Here is a 20,532-nt window from a genome sequence, read left to right on the forward strand (position 1 = left end):
GAGCCGCCCCCTTATCCCCTCGTCCTGCTTCAGAAGATGTGTCAGTGGGATTAAGCAGGTCCTCAAAGTATTCCTTCCACCGCCCGACAACATCCTCAGCTGAGGTCAGCAGCACTACACCTGCACTATACACAGTGTAGCTATGACTGTCTACAAGGGCTAAGTGCATACTCTGTTCAATGTAAGCATGGTTAGCTTTAAAAAAAAGAAAGAAGAAGATTTGAGTAAGATAAACATGATGTTTGATGTTTCATTGTAAAATATCACTCAGCAGTGACTCCATGACCCACAAGCACCTCCACTCAGTGACCATGGGATATTTCTTTTTAGATTGAGCACTGACACATATTTATTGTATTTTTAATTGTGGTGTTTCATAGGAATTACCACACCAGACTTTGAATGTTGTATATGAAAATCAAGTGCCTTTTATGTGACACTGGCTCATTAGTCAAAGTGTACTTTAAGTCTTCCTTATATGCATTTTTTTTTAGGCTACCTTTTTAACAACTGGTAAGGAGCAAGAGATTAAAAGATGAAATGTTGCCCTTACAGTGCTTTCTCCTTAGTAGGTCAGTGAGAACTCTCCATGTAAACGAAAACATTTGCTTTGCCCTGTCCATATTTCTCAGAGTAGTTAATGTCCTTGTGTTCTTCCCACTTTGTTGCCACAGTATGTGGAAGGTTTGAGTGGGAGGCAAACCTCCCGTAAGAGCATGGACCGCAACGTCCTGCAGATGCTGCTGAGTTAACAGCTGGATCTGTCCATGGTGCTGAAACCGTGTTCAGGCCTCCGGATGTTTCTATCCTGGTTCACATATCAGCTGCATGCTTTTAGTTACACTGAGAGGGACATGTTTGCTCTTCATGGCTGATTTAGGAGAGTCTTTGTATTGTAACAGCGCTCAAATGATAAGGAAACTGCCGAGAGACGGAAAACAGCAAAGAGAGGGAGAGTCGAGGGGGTTGGGGGAGATGATGTCATAGTTTTTAGTCTGTGCCAAGCAGATGGCTGCAGCCGTCCTCCTGTCGCTTAGCTCCTGCTTCCATCTCCATCCCAAACATCAGCCTCAGCTCCGGTGACTTACAAGCGCTGGAAACGGAAGCCGTTTAGAAGGACACAAAGCGGAAACGTCCTCGTGTGCGCTGTATGTGAGCGAATGATCCTCGAAGCATAGGGCCAGTCCAAATCTGATATGGACGAAAATACCGGACCAAGCACGGGGCTTCGATCGCTCTTCACTTTTGTCTTCATTCTGTATTATGACCAGACGACAGTGTGGACGAGCTAGTCCTGCCCAGAAAGGAGGAGGAGGAGTAGGAGACACACGCACAAGGGTGTCGACGGAGAGAGGCAGGAGCAGAGGAGCTAAGGCGGGGAGCAACCGGGGGAAATAGACTAGCTATTACATCAAGATACTGATAATGGCTGCTAAATCGGACGGGGTCCTGAAGATGAAGAAGAGCGACGTGGCCTTCACCCCTCTGCAAAACTCGGAGCACTCTGGCTCGGTGCAGGGACTCCACCCGGGCGGCCAGCTGGACTCTGCGGGCACCGGGGACGGGGATTTTGCCAACGGGGAGTCGCGGTGCTGCGGTGGGGGAGGCTCAAACTCGACGTGCCTTCGTCTGGGAAAAGGGCAGCAGAAATATACGGTGTGGGACTGCTTGTGGATCGTAGCCGCCGTGGCCGTTTATTTGGCCGATGTGGGCACCGACGTGTGGCTGTCGGTCGACTACTACCTCCGCCACGACTATTGGTGGTTCGGCCCGACGCTCTTTTTCGTTGTGTTGGGTTCCTTCTCGGTCCAGCTCTTTAGCTTCAGATGGTTCGTCCACGACTTCAGCACCGAGGACGGTGCCGATTCTGTCACCGATTGCTCCCTCATGGATGGGAATAAATTGCTTAGCGGCTCGGCCTCACACGGTGATGTTACTGCTCAACACCACCCGGCCACGCCGCAGAGGCAGGCGTCGACCGCCAGCAAGAACACCACCACTAACAGCACGGCGAGCACAGCGCTGGGAAACAGGAATAGGAAACGCTCGGCCTACTACTCCTTCTGTGTGTGGTTCGGCCAGTCCGTCATTCACATCATGCAGCTGGGCCAGATATGGAGGTAGGATGGAGGCCTTGGGCTGGCGTGCAAATGTATGTGTTTAAAATATTTAAATGACAGAGCAGAGGGCTGCTTTTAGGACCAGCTGCCATCTTTAGCCCCCCACACACATGTTCCTGTGTTTACCTCTCCACCCTGTGTTAAAAACACGGGAAACTAGCCCAGGCCTCCCAGTCACAAAGGTAGTGGTGCCTTTGTGGTACAAATGTTGTGGCTCCTTTCTGTTGTCCTTTAAAACAAATGTAGATATATAACGACCAGACGCCACAATATTAGCGAGAAAGCACCATCAATCACACAAGTCCCTATGAGCAAGCTTTGGGCAACGGTAGGGAGGAAGAACTCTCGTTTCATAGGAAGAAACCTCCCGCAAAACCAGGACAGGGAGGGAGGGGTTTCCATATACAACAATCAGTCATAGAAGAGAAAGGTGAAGAGAAGGTTGGAGCATAGAGAAGCCAAGGAAAACGGACTGTTGATGCTGGCAACATTTTACATATTTTAAACAAGAAATAATCAATACTAACTAAATAAAAAAGTAAATAAAAGAGAAATAAGAAAAACTTTGATTGCAAAGAAAGTCTGCAATCAACTGCTCCTGTCCATAAGAGAGTTCACAATAAGATAAACGCATGGAAGGAAGATTTTGAAATGTGGTAGTAGAAGAACTACTACTGTCGAAGCAGAGTGGAAATCAGAAGCTTGAAGAACAGCTAAATCCAAATAAGAGTAAATGATACCTTGAACAAATTAACATTCTTACAATTGCATAAACCCATCTTTTGCAGGTAATCCTGTGAAGATGTGGGACACGTGTTAAAAGCGTAGGTCATGGGCAACAGCTCACAGGGTCAGCAGGTTTGAGTCCAAGCTTAAGTCCTTTGCTGTGTGTCTTTCTCCCATTTCATCGTCCACTCTCCACTACTACACTATCTACTAAAGGCAAAAGGCTGAAAGAAAAGTTTCATTCATTAGTAGTAGACCATTGTAATATACGTTCACAGTTTGAACTAAACTGAATCTGTTGTACACGTTCTAAGGTTTGCACCTATAGACCTGAAGGAAGAAGGTGTTGTGGCACTTTAATCACCTCTGACAAACTTTATTTCCGTTAACATTAACATTTTTCCTCCTTTATTCCTCGAACAGCAGAGAGATTCAAACGATGCAGATTTACAAAATCTGCAACTTGTGAATTGGTTTATGCATTTTCAGCTCAGAGTGAAGTATGTGTATAAGTATATAGTTTGCAGCATAACTATGCTGCAATAGGCATAGGCTGCTGGGGGAATCCCATGATGCATTGAGTTTTTCCTTTCCAGTCACCTTTCTCACTCACTATGTGTTAACAGACCTCTCTGCATTGAATCAGTATTATTGTAGGGTCTACCTTACAATATAAAGCGCCTTGAGGCGACTGCTGTTGTGATTTGCTGCTGTATAAATAAAATTGAATTGAATATTTGTCGGTTTGTGAGGCTCTGCCTTCTTCCTGAAACCAGTCAGAGTAACACCTTAAAATCTGGACAAATCATTTGTCGAGGTTGTTTGGTGTTTGTTTATTCACAGTGGATTCTAAGTAACCTAAATAACAAATATCTCCAACGACAAAGGAAGAAAGATTTCTTTCTTTAAAATCGTGAAGTATTATACTGGCCTTGTCAGAAAAGGCCCTGTTCCATGGTGAGATTGCTTTCTCTGTGTTTGTGCAGAGCAGGGCGGAGCCCTTATTTACAGACCTTTGATGCACAGGTAGGCTAATGCATCTGTTTTGTATTGGAAAAGTAACCACAAAGGAAAGGTTGTATTTTGGACACATTTTTGGATATCAGTTCTCATTGTTTTGTTTTTTTTCCACAATGTGTTTTGCAAGCCTTTACCCAAACTTTCTGGTTAAAATGAACATAAAGTTCCTTTTGAAAATGTCTGACTCTTTTATTTGAAAAAAATCATGCAGTCCGGTTTCTTTGAAGGCGGCTGTTTCTGTGCCGGACCCATAAAGGCGATTACCATTACAACGTATAATGTGGAAGGACAGACACAGGGCTGTAAAGCCAAATCTCAGACGGGGTTTGGACTTTGTGTTGTTTGATATACAAACAGTTTGTGGGACTTTATCATTTTCAACATCTGTTGGAAAAGAACAAATTCCAAGAGAATTACTGTGACTTATATGAATCCTTATGTAGAGAGTATATTAGCCTGTCATTATAAACACAATGGTAACTTTAGATGGGAGGACCTAAGGTGTTATTCACCATCCAATAACTTTATAAATAGTGCACACTGAGGTCCTTAAGGTAAGATAGAGCCTGATTCTTCAAGACCTTTAAATGCAGAGATAATTCTGGATTTAACAGGGAGCCAATATAAGAGATATATGCTCTGTCTTTATAATCCCTGTTGGTTCTTACTGCAGCATTTTGAATCGGTCGAAGGCTTTCGGGGAGTTTTTATTTAATAATGAATTTCAATAGTCTAGCCTAGAAGTAATAAATGCGTAAATGAATTTTTCAGCTTCACTGTGAGAGGACACGTTTCTAATTTTAGTGAGCTTGAACAAATGCCAGAAAGCAGTCCTGCATATTTGTTTAACGTGTGCATTGAATGACAGAGTATCTAGTTAGACACCGAGTACAATAACCTGAGTTTTATCTGAATTTAGAAGCAGGAAATCAGAGGTCATCCAGGTCTTTATGTCTTAAGTTTAACTAATTGTGTTGTCCTGTGAAACACCCAGGACCATGACATATCTGACTTCACGGATCGATAAGATCGATATTATTTGCAAAGGAATTAAATGCTATGCTATGCCTTTTAATTAACACTGCCAAAGGGAAGCATATATATTGTAGATAAAACTGGTATTAGCATAGAACTCTGTGGAATGCCATAATAAAGCTGTATGTGTGAAGAAGACTCGCTGTTTACGTGAAAACATTTGAATGTATTATGTGGAGTTTAAAGCTCTACCACCTGAGCTACAACCAGCCGCAGCTCAGGTGGTAGAGCAGGTCACCTACTAATTGGAAGGTTGGTGATTCCCCATCTCATCCAGTCTGCATAACAAATATGCCTGAAAGAACTTACAGGGCAAAAAAACTGAAGGGCTGGTTGTGTAAAGCGCTTCGAGTGCTCAGATGAAGTAGAAGAATCAGTCCATTTAGATGAAATTCAGACCATTGCAGCACATTTAAAATCTTTGGCATGCTTTTATCTGCAGTTTTGAATGCTGCACTGAGGTCCAGCAGGACAGAGCTGAGTCTACTCGAGGAACCGTCACTAAAGCAGTTTCAATTCCACGATGAAACTTAACTGAAATTCTTTAAATAGACCATTCCTCTGCAGACGATCGGTTAAATCAGTAAAAGCTGGGTGAAGTGGTCACTTTTTAAGTAATTGTTTAATTACTGCCACCTTAAAGGCTTGTAATACGTATCCCATTCATAGAGACAGGTTCATCGTATTTAAAATTGAAGCATATGAAAAGTTACCACAATTAAAATGAAAATAAAATACCGTCTCTCACTGATCCCGTACAAACCCTCCACTGCCTGGTTTAAGTTACTAGACTCAAAGATCCGAAAATATTTATGGAAAAATAAACCATCACAAATAAGTTTGAAAAGTCTAAACACAGTGGTGGTCGAGAGCTACCAAGTTTTTATGTTTCAGAAAGATTAACTCAAGCTGCTTATACATCCCATGGCTGGGCCTAGAATAGAACAGAACAGTATCAAGCATCATAATTGATTTATGGCTTAACATAAACCCTCTGTTCTGTCTTCAGTTATCTCCTGTAAACCCATTTGGAACAATCCAAATATTTATGAGTAAAATGAATCAAAAAACATTCTGTCATGGCATCAGGAGTGGATAAAAGAAATCTAGAACATGTTATTCAACTTTATCAGGAACACATTTTAAAATATGGAATCGGCAACAACAGGTTTCTTGAATATCGACATTTTAAATCTTTTATGCAGGAAAGATTTAATCCCGATCAGCTGAACTTAGAAATATCTACAGATCAAAGCTTGTGGTCACAAATATGCTTTAATACCTTCAAAATGACTAAAAGTGTCATGGGCGTCTCACGCTGTTTCTTTTTGTTTGTTTGTTTGCTTTTTAATCCTGTCCTATATGACAGCTTTTGCAATCAGAATTATAGATCTGAATGCTTTTTATTGTCACTACACACGTACAATGAAATTCAGAGCAACTGTGGAAAAAACGGGGGTAAGGTGCACAGTTCTGTGGCACCATAAACATCTGAACAGCTTCAATATCAAATGTATACATATAAAACAATATTGTTATATATTTACAGTGTAGGTGATTGCACGTAAATTCACTCTTACAGAGTAGTGATGGTTGTTTGTGTAGTCTGTGTAGAGAGGAAGTCCTTTGATTGGGGGTGGAATGATCTGGATCCACTGTTGTGCCAAACACATTTTGTTTTGCCAAGAACAGCTCCTTAGATTCTCTACAGGCTCCTCTTGTTCAGGGCTTATCTGATTATTTTGTCATTTCTATCTGTGTTATTTCAGTCATTATACGTAGTACACAGTATGACCATGTCTAAGGCAGGACAGGCAGTAAAAGGATAGAGTAGAAGTAGAAATGCACAATGTCTCTTCAACTACGGCACCTGTAAGGAAAACAAACATGCAGCACCTGAAACACAGACATTTGAAAATGCACAGGTACATAAGTCAACAATCTTTTTGTTGTGTGTGTGTGTGTGTGTGTGGCTCACTAGGCCTTGGTCCCTGTGGGACACTCTTCTTGAGTGTGGGGAGGTTTCCATCTCCACTGGTTGTTGGATGTGGGTACTTGCTGGCCCTCAGGCCTGTGGTCTGAAGTGGTTTGACCTCTTTGTTGCATGCTGGGGTTCCCGCCAGGTGTCAGGCAGTTCTTGGGCACCTAGGGTCCTGTGGCCCTGTTCTCAGCTCGTGCTGGGAGGCCGACTTCGGCTGGAGTCTGCTGCCTCCTGCTCCTGGTTCTCTGGTGCTCCTGCCTTTTGGCTGTGGGCACTCCATCTGGGGCCTCCCTCTGCTCCTCTGGGGTAGATCCTCTTGGCAAAACTGTCAGACAGGTCAGGTTTCTTAAAACGGATATTGAAAGAATGAGTCTTTGACTAAAGGTAGGCCTTCTCTGACCTGCTCTAATAGACAGGAGGAAGAGATTACTGAAGTTAACCCAGAAATATCAACAGGAGAGAAAGAATATAACTCAATAACAAGAAATAATTAATAAATAATAGCGGGATGCAATGTTTCATCTGTGGGATGATTATGGATCATTTTCTCTAGTGTTTGAAATTTTACTTCTGAAGAATTTTATGAAGTCATTACTAGTTTGGGTTAAAGGGATGGTTGGCTCAACAGAGCTCTGAGTGTCAGCCTGGCTACACCCTGGGGTTGTTCTTATTGTCTTCAATCAGTGATGAATAGTAAGATGTTCTGGCTTTACAGAGGGCCTTTTTAAAATGCAACAGTTTTTCTAGGCTAAAAGATTTTCTACATTAGTGAGATGAGATGAGCCACAGTATCCAGACCTACATGCAGTGAGGATCTAAGACTATTAACAAGATAATCATCCTCAGTGGGAGGAGAGTTTAGGTCTGCACTGTGCTGGCACATGGCATCAAGATAACAGTGGAGGAATTGACTTTTAGAAAGACACCAGCCACAGTGATGTGTTCCCCACTGCTGTGTAATCTGTTATTGTAAATTTAAATACGCAGCAGTGAACACAATTTCTTTGTTTAATTCAAGAGCACTTTGAAAAACAAACTGACCTGATACCAGCGTATCTAAATTAAGGCAGCATGTACAAACAATGAAAGATACAAACTAAATTCTAAACTCTAAACATCCCAAAGACGCCTTCCTGCATAAACCGTTTCAATGACGGACGCTTCATATTTGCTTTACCATTGTTTGACTTCTTGGCTAATCTTAATGATGTTATTTTTGTTAAAATACTGTATCGATGTTTTCAACCTACAAAACTGTCCACGGTTCATCATACCATGAACCGTCATTGACTTGGCTTAAAGCTTAATCAGGTTAAGTTTAGGTTAGCTTCTGTGAAACCGTGTGTCTGTTGTGGGTTTCACATTCAAAGGCTTATTTATCGACTGCTTACATTATTCATGCTCCTCCTCCTGCAGGAGGGGGACTGCTCGTGTGGTTACAGAGTCGACTGTTTGTAACAGCAAAGCTACAGTCTGCACATGGACAGTGAGCCAGGCTGTAAAATAAACTGCTGGCCCCAGTTCTATGCTTTCATGAAAATAAGATCGCAGTTATATGAAATCTTTGACAGCAGTTTATCCATAAACTACCTAAAGTACATAACACCAGATATATATATATATTTGTTATACTGCAGGATGACACTTCTCTATTACAACTATATGACTCCAGGGGTTGAAATAGCTGTTAGGGTTATTCTTGTGTTATTTGCTGATTTGTTTACTTTCTGAGGGCATAAATAAATAGATGTTTATTCATGCAGTCATTGCCGACACTGGATATAGCAACCTTTTAAAAATCATTTGAAACTGTAAAGCTTTGCACATTGACATACATTTTCAAATGGATACTATTGCAAATACAGAATGATTCAAATCAATTTAATGTTACACCTTCTTCACCCTGTTATGCAACAAGAAATATGTTTTTAGTGATGGTGCCCCCTGTGGACAGAAACATGCATAACTGCAGAGAACATCTGCTTTTTCTCCTACAATACAAATACAAAATAGTGGACACATTCACTGCATCGTGGCTGGTGGTTCGAAACGTTGCACCTTTGTAAGGGCCAATAGGCAGAGAGTAAGGTGGTGCTAAAAAGTGATGACGTCCTGTGATGGGCTGCGAGTTACCCATCTAACAATGTGACATCGAGTGTTTCAATGTTTGATTTAGTCGTTTTTTGGACCATGACACAATCTTTGGATTTTGCCTCTGTACTCTAACATAGTGTGTTTTTAATCAAGTAATGAAAATATGATTAAAATTCAGGTTTTAATTCGAGTTTTTAGCCAAAGTGTTGAATTAGCTGTGAAAAAGTGGTGACTGAAAAATGTCTTTCTCTTCAGAAACTCTTGGGTTGCTTTGTAGCGTACTTTGTGTCATTGTGGATTTGCACTGTCTTTACATCTTAGTTATAGACTCATACACCTGCCTGTTTAAGAGTATTCTTAACTGGCTCAGTGTTAGCAAGGCATTTCTCTTAACAAGCGAGAAATTCCTGCACTGTTCCTACCTTTTGTTGTTGAGTTTACCAGTGCATTCCTGCTTTTTAGGTGTATGATCACTGATTGATTGTTTGGCTTCGAATAAAGTTTATTCTGTCTTTCTGATTGATTTAGTTGGGTTTCTCATTCATTTGCGTCAACATTTTCCATAGTTGGTATATTTGGAATTTGGTACCTTTTCACTATGATGAAAGTGATGGACACCTTGGTTGTGTTCAGCATTTGGAATCAGCTCCAGATCTCTTATCAGCTTGATTTGTCAGTGAACAACAACATCAGTGTTGCAGCCAGGTGAAGTCGGATTACGCTTGAAAAGGAAAAAACGATAAAATTGGCTGTCATAACTCCCATTTTGACCTCGGGACTTCCAGGTTATACTCGGCACAGATGTTCCTGTACACTCCTCCCCCCTCCCTTTCCAAACGCCTTCGACGCTTATTCCCTTCCGATGCTGACGGGGATCAAGGAACCAGCGCACGCAGGCCCGGATGTACTGTCTATACTGGCTGTCTCTCACCCTTTACCCCCCCTGTTGCTTGTCATGTGTTTCTTTGGTGTATTAAGAGGTTTTTCATGTGCAGAGGTGTTTTTTCTGTTCTCAAACTGATCTCCCTGTTGGAGCTCAGTCTGAGGGGAGTTATATTTTTCTCCTTATCTTTCCTCATGTGGTGCATTTTGCATTGTTATACCTCTCTGACCTGTCTTCCCCATGTGATGTTTTGTGTAATGTATGTATGGTCGGAGGGTAAGATGGTGCCGCCATTGCGTGCAATAGGTCGGCAGCCTTATGAAATTTCCCCTTGTGGGACTAATAAAGGTAAATCAAATCAAATCAAATATCAAATCAAATCAAAATGAATCAGAGGTTTTGACTGGAGCAGAGAGAAAGTTTTGCTAGCTGAGGTTACTGAGCAGGTTATGAACTGCAGTGTCATTTTGTTAGCTTACTTTCCCAGCAGTATTTGGTGGCATCTCTGTGGAAACCTGCTAAAGCTCAGTGGAATGGTTTGGAGAGGATCTGCAGGATCTGGGCTGGAAATATTTATAATTGATAGGCTGAGAGAAGGAGGTCCATGATAAGATGATTAAAGAAAAGCAGATAGACTATAAGACTTTAAAAAGTCTGGTTGGAAATGTACTGTGAGTGCCACATAATGTGGCAATGTATAAAACACAGATATGAGAACACAACAGACACAGACAGAGAGAATATGTTTGGGGTGTGGTCCCAATCCTGAACTTTAGATAAAGGTTCATCATTTAGGACCAAAGAAGTGAAAAGGTCACTAGTACACAACCGTTCAGTCTCCTCTGGAGCCACAGCTTCACCATGTGTCTGGTCCATCTGACCATGAATAGACTGCAGCTTAAATGCTATCAGCTCAGATTCAATTCTAAAATTCTTTACTGCAACTTAATTTCACAGTCCATTAGCATGCTGCTAAATGACTGTGTGTTTTGGTGGTAGTGGTAATGGGAAAGAGACAATGGAAATGAATGCTTCACAGACAGAGAGAGAATAAAATGTAGGCTGGAGGCAAGCTGAAAAGTAGTAATGATGCATTTCTTCAAAAGAGTGTTTGCTTCAGGTAAAGACAGGAAAGGTTGAGCTGCAGTGTGCGTGCTTCTGTCCATGCTGCAACCCAACACAATAGATTTTCACTCTCTTTTTTTGTAAAGTTAAATTGGATGTGTTATAATGCTTTATATCAAGAATTTATCAAATTCTAATTCAGAATTTCATATCTGTGGCTACAGCCACATTTACTGTTTGACATGTTTGGTGTCCTGCGACCGTACTTTTCTTTCCCTGGTGAACACGTGGGTAGATCCAGGTTGTGGTTTGTTCTGTCAGAGGTTTCTTGTGCTGTAGAAAAACTTTCCTCCCTCCTGTGGTGAGTATCAGGTATCATCAACATATATACACTAATAACCTATAAAAGATGACACATCTCATTTACCCTGGTCAGCCTGTTTCTAGTCTGTTGTTGGGACCCAACCAGCACTGATCAGCATGAGACTCAGGCTGTGTCCGGTCAGTAAAAAACAACTTAAATATAAATACAATCAGTGTTTATATTTAAGTCAGGGCAGCTATGGCTACAGTGTAGCTGCCATCACCAGTGTGTGAACGTGTGAATGACTGAATGTAGTGTAAAGTGCTTTGGGGTCCTTAGGGACTGAGTAAAGCGCTATACAAATACAGGCCATTTACAAAGAAAGAACAATACAGTATCCACATCTGCACCAAATCTTCAGCAGTCTTCCAACCAGCCTATTAATCAACCAAAGACCCAGACAGACTTTTAATTCATTTGAAAGCCTGATGCTTCGCCTCGTCCACCCCAGCTGTAAAACTCAGAAACCAGTCTTACTTGTTATCATCTATCGTCCACCTGGGCCTTACACAGAGTTTCTCTCTGATTTCTCAGACTTTATATCTAATTTAGTGCTCAGCTCAGATAAAATAATTATTGTGGGTGATTTTAACATCCATGTAGATGCTAAAAATGACAGCCTCAACATGGCATTTAATCTGTTATTAGACTCAATTGGCTTCTCTCAAAATGTAAAAGAACCCACCCACCACTTTAATCACACTCTAGATCTTGTTTTAACATATGGCATAGAAAGTGAACAGTTAACAGTGTTTCCTGAAAACCCTCTGCTGTCTGATCATTTCCTGATAACATTTACATTTACAATAATTGATTACACAGCGGTGGAGAGTAGACTTTATCACAGTAGATGTCTTTCTGAAAGCGCTGTAGCTAAGTTTAAGAATATAATCCACCCACTGTTATCATCTTCAATGCCCTGTACCAACACAGAGCAGAGCAGCTATCTGAACACTACCCCAACAGAGGTCGATTATCTTGTTAATAATTTCACCTCCTCACTACGTACGACTCTGGATACTGTAGCTCCTGTGAAAACTAAGGCCTCAAATCAAGAAACCAAGTATTTGACTCCGTGGTATACAGTGGTCCCTTGTTTATGGCAGGAGTTACATCCTGCCATAAACATCGCGATAGCTGAAATCTGCAAAGTAGCCAACTTTATTTTTTACAGTTATTTCTGATGTTTTAAGGCTGTAAAAGCCCTCACTACAAACTTTATACACTTTTCTCAGACAGGCATGAACGCTTTCACACTTTTCTATCTTGTTTAAACACTCTCAAAGACCTTTGTAGAAAAGTAAGTCCAGTATTATAGAATGAAACCAAAGGCACCAGCAGGTGACGACATTTCGCCGACGTTGTTGTGTTTGTTGTGGAGAAAACTTACAAACATAAAGCACTTCAGAGTCACACTGCTAACGATCGAAGATTTATGTGAATTTGACAAGCTGAATGCATTCTGTACTGTACAGGAGACACGGCACGAGAATAATTGGCAATGGTCTACCTACAGCCAATCAGGATGCAGAGCACAATGCGCTGTAAAAAAGAAAAAAGAAAAAAACATGCACAATTGCACAACCAAAATAATCTGCGAAACAGCGAGGCCGCGAAAGGTGAACCACATTATAGCGAGGAACCACTGTACTTCTCAAACACGTAGCCTAAAGCAGATAATCTGTAAGCTGGAGAGGAAATGGCGTGTCACAAATTTAGAAGATCATCATTTAGCCTGGAGAAATAGTTTGTTGCTTTACTTAAAAAAAAGAAAAGGAAAAAAAAGCAATGCTGAACTACTGTAATTCATTATTATCAGGATGTCCTAAAAACTCCCTGAAAAGCCATCAGCTAATCCAAAATGCTGCAGCAAGAGTCCTGACAGGGACTAGAAAGAGAGCAGATTTCTCCTGTTTTGGCTTCCTGTTAAATCCAGAATTCAAAATCCTGCTCCTCACATACAAGGTCTTAAATAATCAGGCCCCATCTTATCTTAATGACCTTGTAGTACCATATCACCCTATTAGAGCACTTCGCTCTCGCTCTGCAGGCCTACTTGTTGTTCCTAGAGTATTTAAAAGTAGAATGGGAGGGAGAGCAGCATGTCTTTATCCTGTCTACCTCCCCCAATCACAGCAGATGGCCCCGCCCCTCCCTGAGCCTGGTTCTCCCGGAGGTTTCTTCCTGTTAAAAGGGAGTTTTTCCTTCCCACTGTCGCCAAAGTGCTTGTTGGGGTTTTCTATGCATGTCAATACAATTACAATATAAAGCGCCCTGAGGTGACTGTTGTTGTGATTTGGCGCTGTATAAATATATTGAATTAAATAGCGTGGGTTGTCTATTGATTCAGTGCCTGGCTGTGTGAGTCTGTGTGTTGAGGTATTCTTGTGTAAGATACCGAATCCCAAGCTGCTTCATTGAGGGCAATTTGTATGAAAACATGGTGCTAAAGGATAAAAACAGAAGGTGCTTGGGTGTTTGAACAATAGTAGTAAAATTATTTTTAGTGCTGTTAGAGAAGAAAAGCACAATACAGTATATACACTGTGTGTGTGTGTGTGTGTGGTGCTTAAAAAGCTGTTAAGGGTCATGAAGGAACAGGTGATGCACATCAGAGCAAGCATCCAGGAAACATTAAAGGCCAAGTGAAAAGTCTAAACTGGGAGATTCTGTTAGTACAACAAAATAAAGCAAAAACACTGTGAAAAGTGTTTTGTGCGCTCTGCTGAGAAGGTGATTGTCTGCAGACTCCCATCTCTGCAGGACCTGTATACCTCCAGGACACTGGGGTGTGCAGCTGGGATGACAGCTGACCCTTCTCACCCTGGACAGTCTGTTTGACCTGCTCCCCTCAGGCAGGAGGTTCCTATCCGGTCGTTAAGTGATGACGTGACGAATCCTACTTCCGGGTCTAAAGTAGTCTGCGTTTAATATGGCTTTTGTGTTGTTAACATGTTTAATGTTTTGTATTTTCTTCTATTTAATCTCAAAAAGCTCCTAAAACAGTCAGTGATCACTGTTGACCTCCCTCGGCTTTTATTACCGCTAATCATTTATTTAAGCTCAGTTTTTAAAACCTTAGGATGTAACTACAGCCCAGCCCATGCAGCAGTATATGAATGACTAACCTCGTATTGTGGATGGATTATCTCAGTTGTTCTCCTGGCTGAAGTTTGGTCCGTTTACAGCATCCTGCCATGCGATTACATTTGTCCCTGACCACCGAGAACACTCACGGTAACTTTTATCGAGTGGAAAAAAAGTTAGCTTGTTTATATTATGCTAACATAGCTGTGTCGCTAGCGGTCACGTAGCACATCATTATATACCAGGTAGCTCAACTTCAGTAACCCTACAAACGTCACTGCTGTTTAGTTTTCTGTCTTCATTTATGCTGGAAGTGATAGCAGAGCTGTACGTTTGAATTTGTTTCCAAAACCTCGCAGTCAGGACATGCTATATTGTATTTAGATGGAAGCTAGCGAGCTAACTCCCTGCTAACTTCTAACTCCGTTAAATGTCATAAATTCCGTTTTCATGGATGCCTGGATGTTAAACTCAATTGTTACACCTGGTAGAGCAGAACGCTGATCATTTTATTAAAGATGAAAGACTTTAGATAGTTTTTCAACTCTCAGTAATGCCATAGTGATCGTTTGATATATGGACCTGCAGCGGAGTTTAGGCCCCGACACGGCTAGTGACGTCAGACTGAACAATCGGATAGGAACAGTTTCTTTCCCTCTGCTGTTGGACACATGAACAATACACCACAAACACATGACCCGATACTGTGTTCTGTGCATCTGTTCCATTTTTGCACTGATCATCACCTGCGCACATGTATATATTAATCTGCTTAGCACTTTTAATTTTTCTGTTTATTTAAGTGTAAACCTGCTCAACATTTGGCATTAAAACCCTTTCTGATTCGGATTCCCACAAAATCATTGAATGATGTGGATGAGACGTCTCAGTAATATTTTTGCCATGAAGTTTTATGCTATGGGACCAGAATAGATTATCAAAAGTAACCTTTAACTGTCTTCATATGTCAGTTAGCAGCAGCCTTGTGTTACAGATTATCAATGTTTCTATTGTTAGAAATTAATAACATTATTATATACATTTGTCCAAATTTCCTTCCATTTGGTACTTCCAAGAGAAGGTGAGTTATAAAGTTTGGATTTCAGAAGAGTTGATGTACTGTGCTTGAATGTTTGAGCATGCATGGTGGATGTTCAAGCACTGTATTTTTCCCCTCAGGTATTTCCACACCATCTACCTGGGTGTTCGGAGTCGCCAGGGTGCTGAGACGGAGCGCTGGCGTTACTACTGGAGGATGGTCTATGAGTTTGCAGATGTGAGCATGCTGCATCTACTGGCAACCTTTCTGGAGAGCGCTCCACAACTGGTGCTTCAGCTGTGCATTATCATCCAGACACACAAGCTCCAGGCTGTGCAAGGTAGTAGCCCCACACACATTCAAACAATGCTGCACAATTGTGTGACCATACTGATGCCAAACATTTTTATATATGGCTTGTATTTTTATAGCGCTTTACTTAGTCCCTAAGGACCCCAAAGTGCTTTACACTACATTCAGTCATCCACACATTCACACACTGGTGATGGCAGCTACATTGTAGCCACAGCCACCCTGGGGCGCACTGACAGAGGAGAGGCTGCCGGACACTGGCGCCACCGGGCCCTCTGACCACCACCAGTAAGCAACGGGTGAAGTGTCTTGCCCAAGGACACAACGACCGAGACTGTCAGAGCTGGGGCTCGAACCGGCAACCTTCCAGTTACAAGACTAACTCCCAACCCTTGAGCCACGATCGCCATGATTGTAGCTGAAGCTGGCAGAGCTATTTGTTTGTGTGTACATGCTATCTTATGGATAGAAATGATTCTTCAAAGTCACATGTGAATTGGAATTCTGTCTGTAATTCTGTGTATAGACAGAATTTCTAGGTGCAGCCAGCGAGCAGAGGGTTTGTGGTTCAGGTGACTTAAGATCACAACTGTGGTTTTTGCAGATTATTTGATTTTGTTGGCTTCATTTAGCCATTTATTTAGCCCTCATTTATGGTCTTGGTAGAAATGAGCTTCTCCAAATCAAAGAAAGCTAGCTGAGGTGGTTCAGACATCAGGCAAGGATGCCTCACAGGCACATCCAAGGTGTTATGGCCAAGTCTGACTGGGAACCTGCTTGTGAGTTTTACCAGTATTTCTGATTTGTTGCACTCTGAACTTTAATTCTCAATAATATAAATGAATAATTCTCTGATTCCGTTAGCTTTCAAACCTTTTCAGTCAAATGGCTGTAGTTAAACATCCAGTTCTCTCACCCGGTGCTTAGTTCATCATCCTGGATGTGCAAGACTTGCTGCAGTGTCATGGTCATGTAATGTCCATTTCCTAATTATGCAATAACCTGTGAAGCAGATGAAAGATCAGGAGGTTTTTTTTTAGTAGCTTTGCACTGAATCTGGAAATATGAGGCCCAAAGAAAAGTGTGTGCTAAAAAATAGCTAAAAAGAACAATCAAAGAACTTTTACTTGGTCAAGAAAAAAACATTTACGGCATCTACCCCATGACTAGAAAACTCTGGAGGAGAAAGTCTACAAATCAGGGTTTTTACAACAAGATGCACATGATGAAACGCTTACTGCAAAAACAACCAATGAGTTTCTCTAGACAAAGACGTTGGATATCTTGTTATGTTGTTGAACATGACAAGATGTGTTACAGTTCAATTTTATTTATATATATTTTATTTATATTGCACCAAATCATGAGAACAAAGGTTCTAATTATGCAAATGATTCAAGGTGGAATAAGAATGCCCTGGAGCAGTATCTGTACCTGCTGCATTCATCTTTCCAAGTGTGGTGTCAGGTTTATATTGTTGATTGTCATTTATGCTTAGAAAAATTTACTCATATATGCTTAGAGTTTTATAATGGAATGCGTAATGATAGAGGTCTGATCCGTAGCAGCCTGCAAAGACTCTGTGTGCCTCTATGACAAAGTGGAGGAGCAGTTGCAATGCTCTCCATTTGTCCCATATGTGTTTATCTTTTTTTGCACATTGTACACATTATTCTGTTTCTATGTATTTGCTATGATTTGCTATTTGTCAAGTAACATTGCTTCACTCACTATCCCAGGTTTGTTTGTGGAAGCGTTTTGTTGCCGGAAAATCAAACATGCTGCAAATTAAGGCAAATACTCAGTTATGTTTCTTTATATTTTATTATGTTACAGATTAAGTCATTTGTTCATACTTACTTTGTTTGTCTTTTCAGTCTTCATGAGGGTCAGGTGTGGGGAAACGCCCGCCTGGCATTTCCTCATTTTAAAGTCCTGATGATGTCACACATGACATCAGCAGGTCAAACCAAGTGGAGGGGTTTGTTTTTCCATAGAGATGCTTCCTTTTGTTTGTGTTAAGGTTTAAAGGGATTTGTTGAATGTTTTCCCTTTCGTTAACACTGCCATTTAGTTGTGTAAATGTGCATGTTAGAAGTGTGTAGAGGTTTTGTGTTTTTAGATCATCTGTGTAGAGCTTTAGATCCCTCAGTTTGAGTGAGTGGTACTGGCTGGGCAATTGGAGGGAAATTGATGGCCCTATTTAAAGCCAGTCTCTACCAGCTGCAGCAGAGAGGAGAGGAGAGGAGAGGAGAGGAGAGGAGAGGAGAGGAGAGGAGAGGAGAGGAGAGGAGAGGAGAGGAGAGGAGAGGAGAGGAGAGGAGAGGAGAGGAGAGGAGAGGAGAGGAGAGGAGAGGAGAGGAGAGGAGAGGATTTTGATTTTGATTTTGATTTTGGGGGGGTTGTTAAGTTACACATTAAATTAAGTTCACTGTAAATCAATTGCTCACCTCTGGAAATCTGAAATGTCTGCGTAGTCGGCTTCCCACCACCTTCCTTGACGTTCGAGTCTGACTACTTCACAGCCTCCCAGAGTGCTCTGGCATACACATACATCTTGAGGTCGTACCTTCTCTTACTGATTTATGGTATAGGAGGACACCTGCTATGTATCTGCTTAAGTATAAGTGCCTTTTGTTTAGGTGGACCGCTGGACTCCTGGGACCAGCTTTGGGGAGTCATTCACAGGATCACATCTTGACACGCACACACACACATACCTACACGACACACAGACAAGGTACTCTTTGTTCTCATGTATGCCTATGTAAGACGTCATATGTTAATGAACCTATGCATATTCATATAACCACAATAGAGATCGACAGACCACAGATGACTTTCGTGCATTGCATTGTGGGTACGAGTGGCAGCAAAGTCAAAACACTGCATCAAGCGCTAGTATTTCCAGCACCGCTAATCATTAATTCTGTGGTTTTAATCCCTACTTGCATTTTATTTGCTCCCAAAAACAGCTCTGTACAAAACGACAGAAACACGGCACCTCTGTACGAAGACAGAAAGGTAGGAGGAAAAACTGAAAGGAGTGGAAGGGTCAGACCCACACGGGCACAGAGTGGAGTAAGCACGTTAGCGTGCTGCACAACTTTCATCACGCACACATTTATTATTATGTGGTCCTAAGTGTGAGCGCACACACTCAACATGTTTAGTAACTTCAGATCCTGCAACAAGCCCAGGGCCAGTTTACTTTGGTGATTTGGACGATTCCATCTCACAGCTGCTGTTACAGACCAACACCATGTATTTGTCCTTTCAGGTTGTAGTGTTACACAACATTTTCAGATCTAGTAGAAATAAAACAAGTGTTTCGTAATTCATTCAATTTGTTGTCTTTATTTATAACTGGCATTATTGTTTCGTTCTGTTACAGAGTCTTACAGGAAAGAGGCAACGTTGTAAAAATCCATCAGCTTTATTAGCTGCTTCGGTGAAAAACAAATCAACAATGCAAAACAACATACTGAAACAGTTATTCATCACTTGATTGCTTCAATACAACACTTGGGCACATGTATGCAGACGTTTCGTGGCTGTTTTGATCTCGCGCTCTCTCTTCACCGATCAAATCTGGCTGTGTTAGCAGCTTTAAACTCGGTCTGACCCAGGCTGATGGAGGGGCCCAGTCTGGATCACATCCCAGCATTTTGTAGGCTGGTTTTCCTACAAAACACAACAAACATTAGTCCACAAAACCACAGTGAACAAAGCAACGAATTCAATTCAAATCAATATAAGATTTATTTGTAACCTACATCAACAAAAAATGTTGAAATGCTTGGAGCAGACTAACCTGTGAGCTGCAGTGTTCTGGGACGTTATATTTGGTCTTCGAATGGCTGCAATCCAGGCCATCCGTCGCCTCTTTGGTACTTCGGAAACATGACTTGAACAATTTCTCTTCCACGATGGAATCCGATAAAAACGATCTCTTTACCCGTCGGCTTCCCCTGGCTGTCATGTGACTATTGCAGTTAATAATACAACAGCTTCTTGCCATTCTTTGTTTCTTTTTATCACTGTGTGACTGTTTTCATATGAAAGCCTGCGTGCACTAGTACCACTTGCCACTCGTACCTGCAATCCTTTGCGGTTTTACCCCAGAAATGACGTCACATCTCTATAAAGAGCAGTGCTACGAGGGAGCTGACGAGAGCGACTGGGGTTCGAGCGGAAGGAACGGCGCCCGTCACAGTTCTCTCCCTCGTGCACGAGTAACACAAAGAGCTCTGGTGACTTGTGCGTTGCTTTAGCCATTGTAGTAGAATTGTCTCGTTCCAGCGGGGGCCTGTGCCAGACAGATCCATCATGTGGTGCTTCTGTAATCCATCCGTTATGTGGTTGTGAAAACGGTTGTTTTCTCTCTGTCTCTTTAGGAATGACAGCTGCAGCCTCCCTCGTCTCTATGGCCTGGGCCCTGGCCTCCTATCAGAAGGCCCTGCGAGAGTCTCGGGATGACAAGAAGCCCATCAGCTATCTGGCAGTGATTATCCAGTTCTGTTGGCACTTCTTCACCATAGCAGCCCGAGTTATCACCTTTGCTCTGTTTGCGTCTGTATTTCAACTCTACTTTGGCATCTTCATCGTCCTGCACTGGTGCATCATGACCTTTTGGATTGTCCACTGTGAGACAGACTTCTGCATCAGCAAGTGGGAAGAGATTGTGTTTGACATGGTGGTGGGCATAATCTACATCTTTTCCTGGTTCAACGTCAAGGAAGGACGGACAAGGTGAAGACGTTCTCCATCAGTGTGATGTGGTTCAATTTTTAAACAATGCTTTAA

The 20,532-nt window shown here is 41.8% G+C and overlaps 1 protein-coding gene and 1 long non-coding RNA gene across 2 annotated transcripts in view; one reads left to right on the forward strand and one right to left on the reverse strand.

Annotated features, from left to right (window-relative positions):
- Window positions 1-1,003: 1,003 nt before the first annotated feature.
- Window positions 1,004-20,532, forward strand: part of xkr4 (XK related 4) — a 28,798-nt gene continuing 9,269 nt past the window's right edge. Inside the window, exons 1-3 of the mRNA XM_086272939.1 lie at window positions 1,004-2,120; window positions 15,555-15,754; window positions 20,124-20,478. Coding sequence (XP_086129065.1) covers window positions 1,426-2,120; window positions 15,555-15,754; window positions 20,124-20,478 — 1,250 coding nt within the window. The 5' untranslated portion in view covers window positions 1,004-1,425. The remainder of the gene's footprint in view (window positions 2,121-15,554; window positions 15,755-20,123; window positions 20,479-20,532) is intronic.
- On the reverse strand, window positions 6,117-17,632 carry LOC147309176 (uncharacterized). Its single transcript, XR_015126197.1, has 4 exons — window positions 17,587-17,632; window positions 16,643-16,728; window positions 6,880-7,207; window positions 6,117-6,771 (listed from the first exon to the last, which is right to left on the reverse strand). It is a non-coding gene; the product is annotated as an uncharacterized LOC147309176 (long non-coding RNA).

The sequence above is a fragment of the Aulonocara sp. 'chitande type north' Nkhata Bay genome, linkage group LG18 (assembly GCF_057382095.1).
Source record: "Aulonocara sp. 'chitande type north' Nkhata Bay isolate Kocher_YH1m ecotype deep benthic linkage group LG18, A_spYH_male_GT1.1, whole genome shotgun sequence".
NCBI lineage: Eukaryota > Metazoa > Chordata > Actinopteri > Cichliformes > Cichlidae > Aulonocara > Aulonocara sp. 'chitande type north' Nkhata Bay.